The sequence below is a fragment of the Choloepus didactylus genome, chromosome 2 (assembly GCF_015220235.1).
Source record: "Choloepus didactylus isolate mChoDid1 chromosome 2, mChoDid1.pri, whole genome shotgun sequence".
NCBI lineage: Eukaryota > Metazoa > Chordata > Mammalia > Pilosa > Megalonychidae > Choloepus > Choloepus didactylus.
This window is the reverse complement of record NC_051308.1, coordinates 44,571,685-44,584,585: the sequence shown is the minus strand read 5'-3', so window position 1 is coordinate 44,584,585 and position 12,901 is coordinate 44,571,685. Positions and strand designations below refer to the sequence as shown.

The window sequence follows — 12,901 nt, the reverse complement described above, 5'->3', positions numbered from 1 at the left end:
AAAGGGAGTTGAGCAGGCTGAAAGGAAGGGACACTAAACAATTGACTGAAACTACATGAAGACATAAAGATTTCCAGTAAAGATCACATGGTAAATATAAATACCAATACTACTGTATTTTTGATTTATAACTCCACTATTTACTTCCTACAGGATATAAAACACATAAACTCTAATGACAAGTCAGTGGTTTTGGACTCAATGTAAAATATATAATATTTGACAAGAACTACATAAAGGGGGGAATGATGGAGTATAGGAACATAATTTATGTGTCATATTGAAGTTAAGTTGGTATCAAAGAAAAACAAGATTGTTATAGATTTAAGATGTTAAATTTAAGCCCCATGGTAAACACAAAGAAAGTATCAGAGAATATGACCATAGAGATGAAAAGTAGAGTATGGGTTATGAGAAGTGGGGGAAGGGGCAATGGGGAGTTAAGAAATGAAGGTAGGGTTTCTGTTTGGGGTGAAGGGAAACTTCTAGAAATGGATGGTGGGAAGGTGGTACATTGCAACATTCTAAATGTGATTAATCCCACTAATGGAATGCTAGGGAGGGGGTGGAATGTGAAGATTTAGGCTATATATATGTTTCCACAATTGAAAAACAAACAAACAAACAAACAAAAAAGGCAGTCTAAATAGATGACAACTAAATGCCAAGGATGATCCTGGATGGGATCTGAGGATGGAGGAGAGGAGGCTCAAAGGGACACAGATGGGACACACACACACACACACACACACACAAAAGGAAATATAGAATGCAAGCTTTGTATCAATGTTGAATTTCTTGAACTTCCTAGCTGAGCTTAATGAGATTGCATAAAAGAATGTTCTTGTCCATGGGAGAAGTATATGTGAATTATATTGTTTCTTCAAAGATATGTGCAGCTTGCTCTCATATGTTCAGAGGACAGAGCAATAGATGATGGATGATAGGGAGGGAGGGAGGGAGGGAGAGAGGGAGGGAAAGAAAGAAATAGTGGTGTGACAGGATGTTAAAGGTGGTGGACTGGGGTATCGGGGGAGGGGGGTTGGGGTATGATGGAGTTCTATGTATGAGGTTTGTACTGTTCTTGCAACTCTTCCTGTAAGACTGAATTTATTTCAAAATAAAATTTATTAAATTAAAAAAATAATAATAATAAAAATAAAATGAGAAACAAACAAACAAAAAAAAGGTAGTATACCGGACTCTTTATATCAATATTATTTTTAAAGGCTTTAAGCAGGAAATACTATCTTGGATTTTGTCAGGGGGTGGAGTGTTGGTAAATATGGCCCCTGAACTTGCATGCAAAATCATGCATCAGAAATAGTTCAGCACCACTGTCTAAGGATTGGGAGAAAAGGGTGGCAATGTTCTCTTTTTGGTCGTTGATGTGTGATATCTCTAATATGGAGATCTCAGCATATTGCCATGTAAAGGGTATGACTGTTGGAACTGTATGACTATCTTTTAAGGACCCCCTTTTCATTAAGGTTGGGAGTCTTGCATAAAAACTGAAATTCAGTTACTTTTTTTTTCCAAAGCACACTACTACTTTCATTTTATCTCTAGCAATAGTTGAAAAACTGTTGAGTTAGAAGAGTTTATATTAAGAGAACTTTAGCAATTAATTTGGAAAACTCTGGGGATTGAGATGCTACCTTTCTCTGATGCAATAAAATGTAAGTGCATTTAAAAAATGAGATTATTGTTAAGGACTGGCAAGGAACTGATTATTCATACTCATTAATATTGTCCCAAAGGATAATAGGAGTCAAATACAGCAAAGTCACTGGTGGTATGAGGGTGAAAATTCCTTCTGTCATTAGACCCATTTTCTGTTGACTTACGATATTACTATTCAATTTGTGGCAGCTGAGGTATTACGGAAAGTGACCTACATTTGAAGTTCATGTTCTGTTTTCTGTGTAAGTGAGCAGGCCACTTAGAAATTCAAGCCCTAAAAATAAAATATTAAAGAAAATGTTTTGAAATTCTACTAAAAAATATCAATGGATTTTACTTGGGTTATTATATGTACCTGATATCTCTTCTACCAAGTTCCCATTAATATAGCCATGCAGATACATCAAAAATACTGGAATGTGGGAAAGGATCATATGTCAATGTCTGGATGAAATCCCATTAAATGCTCATTCTCAGTCACATACTATACATCAGCCCCTTTGAAGTAGAACAGAACCTATTGTCCCAAAGAAGACAGGAAAAGATGGTGATTCAATCCCTTTTTTTTTTTTTTTTATGTCTTACTCTACGATATAGAGGCTATTGTGATCAGAAAGCTGGCAGCATCTCTGGGCAACAAGTGCCAGATTTCTGCACTGCCCTGTCTCTTGCTAACATCTACATAAACACTTCTGTTTCTTCATGCATTTACGCATTCCGACTGACAGTCCAAAACACAGGAAAAAGGTAGAAACACATTATATCTTTGTATTCCTAGTCATTACAGAGATGTCCTGGGAGCAGTGCATGCATAGAGTAAGCTTTTTCATTGTTCAAATAAGGTCTTTAACTTCAATGGGCTCTTCCTAAGTCAGTGAACTGTCAAAGAAAGAGGTCATCAGACCAGCACAAAATTAAAGGCAACTGACCTTGAGTTTACCTCTGAGAGAGGAAGTCTATTAAAATTGAAGCAGCTAGTAGGAGGAGCCAAGTAAATTTCATCCTTCCTGTCTACTGGCAAAAGCTGGGCCTGAATATGTTTCTCCTTGTTTATAGAGTAAAACAAAAATTAAAATGCTTCTTCATAGCAAAAGGGAAATATTGTCTAGAATCTTCAAAAGCAGAATTATTATTTTTTGTATATTACTTCTAAGAAAACAAGACTGAAGTTTTATAAGACATTTGCAAGATGTTCTCAAAAATAACAAAAAGGATTTGTTATTATGAAAAAGAAGTCTCCATGAAACAGGTGCCTGGAATCATAAAAAACCAACATGATGGCAGAGATGCAAAGGGATATAGCTTACATAGAAAAGGAAAGCAAGGAAATTTAAAAGGCAATGGCGGAATTAAAATCTAAATTGAAAGTAGAAAAGACCAGAGTTAAAAATGCACAATGTCAAGGAATGAAGAGGAAAGTGAATAAGAAGAAATCAATGGAATCCAAATTATAGACATTCAGGACAGAGTATGTAAAAAATCTAATTAACATGTATAATTAATGTGATTAATAATCACATATAAAATAACCCCATAAAACCTTACCTAAAATGAAGGTTTATGTCTACAAACTGAATAGACTAATAAAATTTGGGGCAAAATAATGACAATAGACCCAATGTAGACATATTATGGAACATAATGACAGTTCAAAGGTAAACTGAAAGTTTAAAAATCCTCTATAAAGGAAAAAAAAAATCACGCAGGTTTCAGACTTCTCATCAGCAATATTAAATGTCTGAAGAAAATGGAACAATTTCTACCACTTTGGAGGGCAACTATTTTGATCCAAGAATTTTATATATGTTTAATCAGTATTTATGCACAGAGACTTTCTCATATAGGCAAAAATTAAGATAATATACAACTAACTTATTTAACTTATTTATCTTTCCTGATAAAATTCTCAAATAATACTCTTCAGAAGATAAAGCCATGAATCAAAATCCAGAATACAAGAGTGGGAAAGTTTTAAGAAATGAAGATAAAAATTAAAACCATTGAGAGAAAACAACTGTGTAAAATAATTATATAATAATAATTTATAAATCAAGCATTGAAAATGGCAAGTGAGAAGGGCAAGAAAAGTAAAGTACATTAAATTCTTTATAATACATCAAATAGAAAGATGTGGAAAATTAGAGAATGATGTCATTAACTACTCATAGAATTATAAATAGCAGTTAAACTTTAAAGCTCACTATAGAAGATAAAAGGTATGACCAAGACTCCTCCACTCTCCAGCACCCATGCTTTTCTTGTTTTGTCAGACAACTTGACTACACTTCCTAGCCCCCTTGTAGCTAGGCAAGGTCATGTGACAGGTTTGTGCCATTTTTGGACTGAGATGTTAAAGGGTGATTGGTCACTCTGACCATTTGTCTCTATCTTTCCCATCTAGAGGAGGACTCCAAGGCACTAGGAGATGGTGGATTCACTATACAGAAGAAGCCGAGGTCCTTAAATGACACAAGGGAAGTCGAAAAGGTTGGAAAGCAGGAAGAGTCACAGATAAATCTTAGGTTTTAGGTTTTGGTGTCTTGGTGAAGCCCATTAAACAAGTTAGAAAACATAGGAAGTATTATGGGATGGAGGTTTTGGAACTTACTTCATTTAGGACTTCTTGAGTTTACAGAGTTCGTGTGGCAAACATTAAAGTGTGAATGTTTGAGGAAGTGTTATATAATTTGGAGTTAAGGCATGAATACTAGTTTGTATTTGAAGCAATAGGAAGGAATGGGGATTTCTTTGAGATTATGTTAAATATGTATAAACTGGGATGAAATATTTTCTCAGATATTCAAATCCTGTTATGTGTAACCTATGTTTTGTAGACCATATAAGTTTCTCTGAACAGGTACCACTCTAATTATAGCATATCAGATTAACCTCGGTAAATTGAAGAATGTTGTAAGCTCTAAAAATGATATTTTCTGCTAAATCCTATTGTTGGCGATGATCTCCAGTTTTTGGCCAGAAATTTGGTCTTAGCAGGAAAAAGCTCTCAAAAATAGAGCAGGTCCTTTTCCTTTGTAATGGATTCCCAAATAAATTAGAAATAGTTTTTAGATAGACAAGTTGAAAGTATATCTGTAATAGCAGACTACGCTCATTACATGGTCTGGGAATGTGGTTAGAGATAATTTCTTGGCTTACTTTTATAAAGAACAGCTCAACATCAGTTATGTGCTCTAGAACTTTAGCTTCTGTATCAGAGGTCAACAAGCAACAGCGTGTGAGCCAAATCCAACAAGCCACCTGTTTCTGTAACAGCCTACAAACTAAGAATCATTTTTACATTTTTAAATGGTTGAGAAAAAAGAAATCAAAGAAGACTTATTTTGAGATATGTGAAAATTATATGAAATTGAAAGCTCAGTGTCTAACAAAAGTTTTATTAGAACACAGCCACATTCATTTGTCTAAGGATTGTCTAGGGCTGCTCTCACACTACAACTGCAAAGCTGAGTAGTTGTGACAGGGACTGTAACGCCTGCAAAGCCCAAAGTATTTACTATCTGGCCCTTTACATAACGTTTGTCCACCCCAGAGCTAAACTGATTACAGTTAATGATTCCATTCAATAGATCTCCTAATTTTGGGGGTTCTAGGATTGAATCCTTCAGCAATCTCTCATTGGCAGGTTCATTGGGAGGTAATTTTGTTCATATGTGAAAACCTGGAAGAACTCAGTTAAGGTTCCTTAAGTAGAGGGTGTTGATCTTGCTCACAGATTCAAAAAATCAGGGTCCAACTTTCCAAATTTTATGTTGAAGAACTCTGTGCCAACTAAGTCCTTCTTCAAAAATTTGAGCATATCAAAATTGCTTCTGGAGAAGATTCTTTACTCTGACTGAGGATAATATTGCTCACAGGAAGAAGTAGGAAGAGCCTCTTCTTGGCAATGATAGAGCCCAGACTCCTTATTTTTCACAAGATAGTTCATGTTTATGCATCAGCCAAAAACAAGTACCTGTATTTGGTTACTCCTCAGCTACCTCAGTCTCTCATTGTATTTCAGCTCTTGTCAGTAAACTACCAGAGAAAGTTGAATTTAAAGGCAATAGCTCATGTGTTAATTTTCATCATTCTATGTTTGCCTATAAAAACAGGATAGCTAATCCATGCTCTTTAAGTGAGTTGATATGGGCAACAAGTGACTGAGGTAACTGAGAAGGCCCAAAATACAGTGACTTAAATTAAAAAAAAAAAAAAAATTAATTTATATCCTTCATAATACCCAGGGTGAGTGAACCAGATTGGCAGGGAGAATGGCAGGGAGATTTCTTTTCTCATGGGAGTCTGGATCTCTTAGGGTGTTGTCCATGACTGTTACACCCTAGCATAATGAAAACCTTAGCTGGTATTTGTCCCTGTCTCTGCCCCCCGCTTCCCTTAGGGAAGCAATCTTTGAATCTTTGGAATTTCCTGGGATAGGAGCATCTTTCATTTTTCAGGCTGGTCCCAGGACTATACCTGATAGCAACAGGGTGTGGCCAGCCCACCTGCAGTCTTTGGGTGGGGGCTGGCCACACCAGAAAGACCAACCATGTGATTAGGAGGCTGGGCTTTGGATCACATCACATCAGCCCATATCAGTCCGCCCCACTGACCTCCCGGAGGGGAGGGCAGCTTCATGTTTAGTTCTACAATGTGGATATTGACTCTACCAATCATGCCTACATAATGAAACCCCATATAAACTTGGGACACTTGAGGCCCAGGTAAACTCAGGATCCTCAAAACCCAGGAGAGCTTCCATGATTGAGAAAATACATTGCTATGCTAGGAGGGTGACACATTCTGACTCCATGTGGAGAGGACATGGAAGCTTGTATCTGAGGCCTTTGTGTCTCTTGTTTTTGCTTTTTCTTTATTTGTATCCTTTTACTATAATAAATCTATAATCTTAAGTATAGCATTTCCAGTGAGTCCTGTGAGTCATTACAGTGAATTGTGGAACCTGAGAGAGTGGTGGGAACCCCCAAATTTGTAGCCAGTTGGTCAGAAATGCAAGTGGCCTGGGCCCTTCAAACTTGGCACTGGTGCCTGAAGAGGAACTTTGTAGAGGGTTGCCCTTATCCTGTGGGGTCTGGCCTAGCTCTGGGTAGTTAGGGTGGGGATTGAATCGAATTAAGTTACTGCAGTATTTGCAGTAGGTTTCAGAAGCTGAGTGGAGTTGCTGCAGATGTTTTGGAAAACTTATAAAACTGCCATGTCCACTTTCCAGTTCTTGGGAAGGGAGAAGAGAGAACAGGTAGGCACACACCCAGTGTTTTATAGCTAAGACCCAAAGGACACACACCATTTCCTTTTCATTCCAATGGTACAAACACTGGAACATGGACACAACTAACTGCAAGGGAGGCTTGTAAATGTAGTCTCTAGATTGGTGGACATCACTCAAAGAAAAAGAGGAGAATGGATACCATGTAATACTTAGCAGTTTCTACCATTGTGACTAGATTCACTAAGTTCTACTTTTAGCCCTCAGCTAATTATAAAGCTACATATCTTCTTTACATACCTCAATTCCCTGTAGAAATATTTTTTTACCTGAATGCTTTGCATATTTATGTACCCAGTTTTTATAAAGTGCTCATTTTAGAAATGGTTTCCCTGTTTGGTTTCATCTTTGTAACACCATTGTTGAAAACTCAATGGGCATTTTAGAGATGGCATAATACTTTATACCAATACTAAATGGTTACTAGGTGTTAAACATATATTATTTACTTTAATCTTTCTTACAACATTTTAGGGCAGCTATTATTGGTCTCTCCATATTACAGGTTAGGAAACTGTGACATGGTAAGGTTAAAGGATGTGTTATAGGTCATAGTGCTGGAAACTATTGGAACTGGGATTCAAACTTAAGTCACCCTGATTGCAAAGCCTATTCTTTGAATCATTTGTTCACATGGCTTCATCCAGGTTTGCCATTTTCCTAGCTAGTAGAATTTGAAATCTTGAGATGGAATCACCAGTAGGAGAAAAATGGGGTATAAAAGGAAGACAAGAAGAACTTTGAGAAGAGCCCCAGGGATGATGAGAAGGAGTAGTCAGTGAGGTAGGAGGAGAGTAGAGATCCACAGGGGAGTGCCTCAGTCAGGAGGGGCTTGTTCATGGTGTTGGCTACCACAGAGAGATGGTACATCAGCATTGAGAAGAGAGCACTGGATTGGGTAATTAGGTGAAAATTCATGACTTCAAGAGAACCATATAGGTTGAGTCCAGGGGAAGAAGGTCAGATTACAATAGGTGCACAAATGAAAGGCTGAGGAGATGAGATGGGAGGAAGGGCAAATGTGGTCTATTTGCTTTGATAACTGGAGTGATGGGAAAGAGAGTGAAGGGAGGAGGTGAGCTAACAATGAAGGGTGTTTTTAGAAGAGGTGAGATATGGACTTATTTATATGTATTGCCACCTGCACAAGATAAATTCAAACAGAGTCAGAAATTGTAGTTATAAAATCTGGTGGTTTCTGATTAAGAGATCAGAATGAGGCAGATGTATTTCTGTGGATTTAAACTTACTCTCTTAATGATGATATGTTCATACTTTATGAATTTTCCAGGGAGTTCACTGAGATCTTCTAATGCAGGAGTCTTGTCATTCATCTTTGTATTCTCAGTGCCAGGGACAAAGAAAGTGATAAATAATGTTTGTGGAAGGAAGGGAGAGAAAGAAGGAGGGAGGGGAGAAAAAGAGAAAGGGAGGATGGAAAGAGAAGGGGCAAAAACAAGGAGGATTATATGATAGAAGATACGAAAATACAAAGGTTGGGGTGAGCTCTTAGATTGTAAAGGGGACAACATTTGGAAGATTTTTCATTTCCTCTTTTAATACCTTCTCTCACTAGCTCCAGCATTTTCTTTCCTGACTGTCACTGGCCTTGCCCTCTTAGTGAGTCAGCTTAGAAGCTCTGCTTCTCCATTGCTTTCTCTTGTGGGTATTTTCTTATTTTGCCTTTTTATTTTAGAGTGAGCAGTCAGAACGGGAAAGATCTTATTAAATCATTCTGGCTAAAGTGCTAATAATCATTAAGGCTAAATTAATGAGAAATGGCAGAAAATTTGAGGCCTGAGTCCTACATTTGAGCTTGGGAACTTCTATTTACTAACTATAATTTTGGGTAAATTAATATGCATCAATTTGTATTTCATAGGGCTTTTATGAGTAGTGTGTGAATAATTTAAGTGAAGTTGTTTTCGTATCTCTTCCTATAAAAATCTGGTTTTTATCACCAATATAATTTAACTTCACTGTGTTTCATTAGGCAGAAGTATTTTGTTTTATTATATAAAGCAGGGAGAAGAACCTCAAATCTCTATGGGGATCAGGAAGGTAAGGACTGGGTCAGGTGGCAGGTGGGTGATCTGCCTAAAGGGACAGCCATCCCTGAGTGCCAGCTGATAGTTTCCCTCCAACAATGTAAGAATAATTTTACCCAACCATTTAATTTTTCAAGTGAATTAAAAAATAATCATCTTTATGTGATATATTCTGATTGTTAAATACCGGCAAATTGCAGTCAACCCATGGAGAATGGGTAGGTATGTATGGCCAATGTGTTGCCAGTTTGCAATATCTGCCCTAAAAAATTAAATGGAAGAAATGCAGGGATTGGTGACAGGGATGGGGGAAGGTGTATGAATTTGCCTCAAATCACATCACATAAATGATGCCAATGTGTAAAACTGGCCCCTCTAAAAATTCTGAGTTTCAATTAAGTTATCCCTGTTACTCTGTGGTTGGTAAAATTTTGCCGGAAACATTTTGCTACCAAGATGATGTGTACATGTGGAGGGTCATAGTGAAAAAAGGATTATGTTTGCAAAAATACATTTTATTGTTTTTTAAAGGCAATTTTAAACAAGCAATTATTTATAAAGGTATTCATGTGACTCTCAAACACAAGGTACTTTCAACCTGTAGTTTTGTGCCTTTTAGCATATCAGACTATGTGTCAATTTTATGCTACAAATCAAGAGAAAAATTTAAAATTAAAATCCCCCCAAAATAGATGACCCTTTCAGAGAGGAGTGACTAGTTAATTTACTTAGGACAGCAGGATGCACAAAGGGAAGAAAATGATAATGCAACAAGCTTTCAGAGTGATGGCCCTCTTCTGAAAGTTAACCTTTGTGCTCACAAATAGTTATCTGAAAAATTTCTAATCTATGAATGGAAATAACAGCAGATTGCATTACCTACATCCAGAAGGTCAGAGGTTCAGATTACCAAGGTAATGAAACTTCAGTGAGCTGCTTCAGATCTATTAGGTTTGTCAGTTTTTATAAGCAAGCTTACTTCAGGCATGCAATTATAACATAAAGGACTTAATATTGGTGAAAATTCAGCAGTGAGATCTTAACAGAAGTATTCAAATGTTAGCTGAGGTGGGGAAAGCATTCACCTTTACAGACAGATAGACTTTTAAGATGAACCAGTAGGTGAAGGTGGAGCAGCGAGGAAGCAGGAAAGGAGTGAAAATATACTATACATAAAAACTAATCTCCAGCTTACAACTTGATATTTTTCCCCAGAGGTATTTCAAAGAGTAATCATAGGCATCAATTAACTTATATTCTTCCATTAAAATGGTTTGGGAGATCCTAATACAGGTGACACAGATCATTTGAAGCCTGGGACCTTGTAATAAACTTAGAAGTGATAGACTTTTGTAAAAAGTGGGTTATTTTATAGTGACATATATCAGTATAACCTGTACTGATTTTAAATTTATAATTAATGTCACCAAAGACTGGTTTTAACTCACAAGTGATACCACATAACATCAGGGCAAGCTAACACAGAAATCTTAAATGAAATAGAGGCATTTCTCTCTGAGGCTGCAACAAAACTCAAGGCTGGATAAAAATCGAGTGGATACTGTTGCTCGACCAATAGCAGTATTACATCATTCTTATATAATGATTATTATGCTCGTGGGCAGATTTTTCTTTCATAAAATAAAATATTTTAATTGGGCCTTTCCAAATCAGATAGTTCTCAATATGTGGCAACTTTCTAAAAATTTTGATTCAACCATTTGCCAGATCTTGAGTTATATGTATAAAAATGATTACAATACATATTTCCATGGTGGATTCAGATTTTTTTCTTACTGACATAATGGATCATTACAAATTAACAGAGAAGCTGTTAAATATTCTACTGACAAAGTAGACCTGATTTTCAGTTACTGTGGTTTCTAGAGTTGCAGGAACATGTTAGATCCATCTGTGAGATCTTCTATCTGCCTGTAAAGATGCATTCTGAAGCTGGCTAAGGACAGACTCTGCATTACTGAAGTTGAGTCCAGTGATAACATCCAGGCTTCATTTTCCTGAATCAAGCTGGAACTCTGTCTACACCAGTGTTGAAGATGATTTATTCTGAAAAATCTGTCACATTACTGCAATCCTATTAAATGGTTCTACTTAATGAATGATGAGACACCAGATACGGGGCAGAGCTTTCTGCAGGAAGTTATACAATATTGTGTTGGACATTTCTGTCATACCTGGCTGATATGAAAGAAACCACATTCTCAATCCAAAGAGAAGGTAAGAAGGGAGAGTAGGCCCAGGAAGGGTGAAGGAGTAGTATTTGGCCTCTGGAAGAGATCACGGGTCCCTTGGCTTTTTATTAATTTGCAGTTTTTAATGCGTTCAGTTGTCCATTTTTAATTTGTTTGGGGACAGTTATCGGTTGAATTATGTCCCCTGTAAGGCATGTTCCAGTCCTAAACCCTGGTCTTGTGAGTGAAGTCATTTGCAAACAGAAACTTCAAAGATCCTGTTGGTTAAGATAAGGCCATACAGCATCAGGGTGAGCCTTAATCAGATACGACTAGAGTCCTTACAAGGAGAGGAAATCTAGACAGACACACGGACGACTGGAGACTAGGAGACCCACTGCATTTGACAGAGGCAGAGAGACTGAGCTAAGGATTTCTGGCGAGCCCCCACCAGAACGCTTCAGACTTCAGGAAAGAACAATCCTGCTGACACCTTGATTTTGTATTTCTAACCCCAAACTGTGAGAAAATAAATTCCTGTTGTGGTATTTGTATAGCAGCCCTGGCAAACTAAAACAGGTACTAATAAATTAAGAGGAAATCAAGATGTGAGAAGGTTACTTACTTGGTTTAGTCCATCCCACGTCTATGGCTGTGTGGTTAAGAACACTCACTGTGAAATTGGCCCCTCTCTCTAGAAGACCAGCTAACGTTGTCACAATTGCTTCTTGGCTTGGTGTAAAACCCACGCTGTTGTGTACAAAGAGCTTATACTCATACGTTGTAAACCTAAAAGGTTTTTTTTTAAAGTTGCACATTAATTTCTATTTTAGAGAATTCAAAATACATGCTTTCCTTTTTCCTCCTAAATACAAGATTTCCTTTTTTTAATCACAAAATGTACAATTTCCTTTCTTTCCCTAAATAATACATTATTTTTCCCTCCCTACACAAAATATATTGCTTTTGTATTTCTTCAGCCTTAACAAAAGCTTCAGAAAAAATATTTTGTTAGGAATGCTAAGCAAATAGTGCTATTTAAAACAAACGTGGTTTATCATTTTCTCATTCTCATTGTTTTCAGAAGTGGTAAGGATTACAGCTCAATTCAAGATGCAATTACAAATCTGGCAACCCGCCAGCTTTCTATCTGAATTTGATCCAGAGAGTTTTATGCTGTTCTTTTGGGAAACTCATCCATTTTCAAATATCAGAATCCTGCATCACCATTTTCTTCCAATACCTCTACTTCTTTCCTATAATCTCATTGGCAGGCAGATAAAACCCTAAATTAAATCGTAACTGTGACCAGAGTGTACATTTTCCCAGCAAGAGTTCTGCTACAGTGAGCTGTGTTTTGCCTTAGCATGAATGTATTTACTTGAGTCAATACAGCGGAAACCGAATTGCTTTGTAGAAAGGGAAACCTGGACATGATGATGCGATATGATGAGGACTTGCCAAGTCATATATTAAATCAATGACAGAGGAAAGCCATCAATTCTTCATCTGTCTTTCAGGCAGAAGAATACCAGGCTTTCTTTCTTTGGTTCAAAACAGCCTGAATAGGAAAATGCTATTTATAGGCACAGTCAGGCTTTGAACAGACAATAGCTTAGAGGGAGAAACTTGCTAAATATATTGTGGCAACAGATGACCATCCCTGGGGCATCCAGGACTCAGAACAAATA

At 37.0% G+C, this 12,901-nt stretch overlaps 1 protein-coding gene across 1 annotated transcript in view; it reads right to left on the bottom strand.

The window, feature by feature from the left end:
- Positions 1-12,901, bottom strand: part of USH2A (usherin) — an 891,077-nt gene that overhangs the window by 218,549 nt on the left and 659,627 nt on the right. Inside the window, 1 exon segment of the mRNA XM_037823757.1 lies at positions 11,836-11,999. Coding sequence (XP_037679685.1) covers positions 11,836-11,999 — 164 coding nt within the window.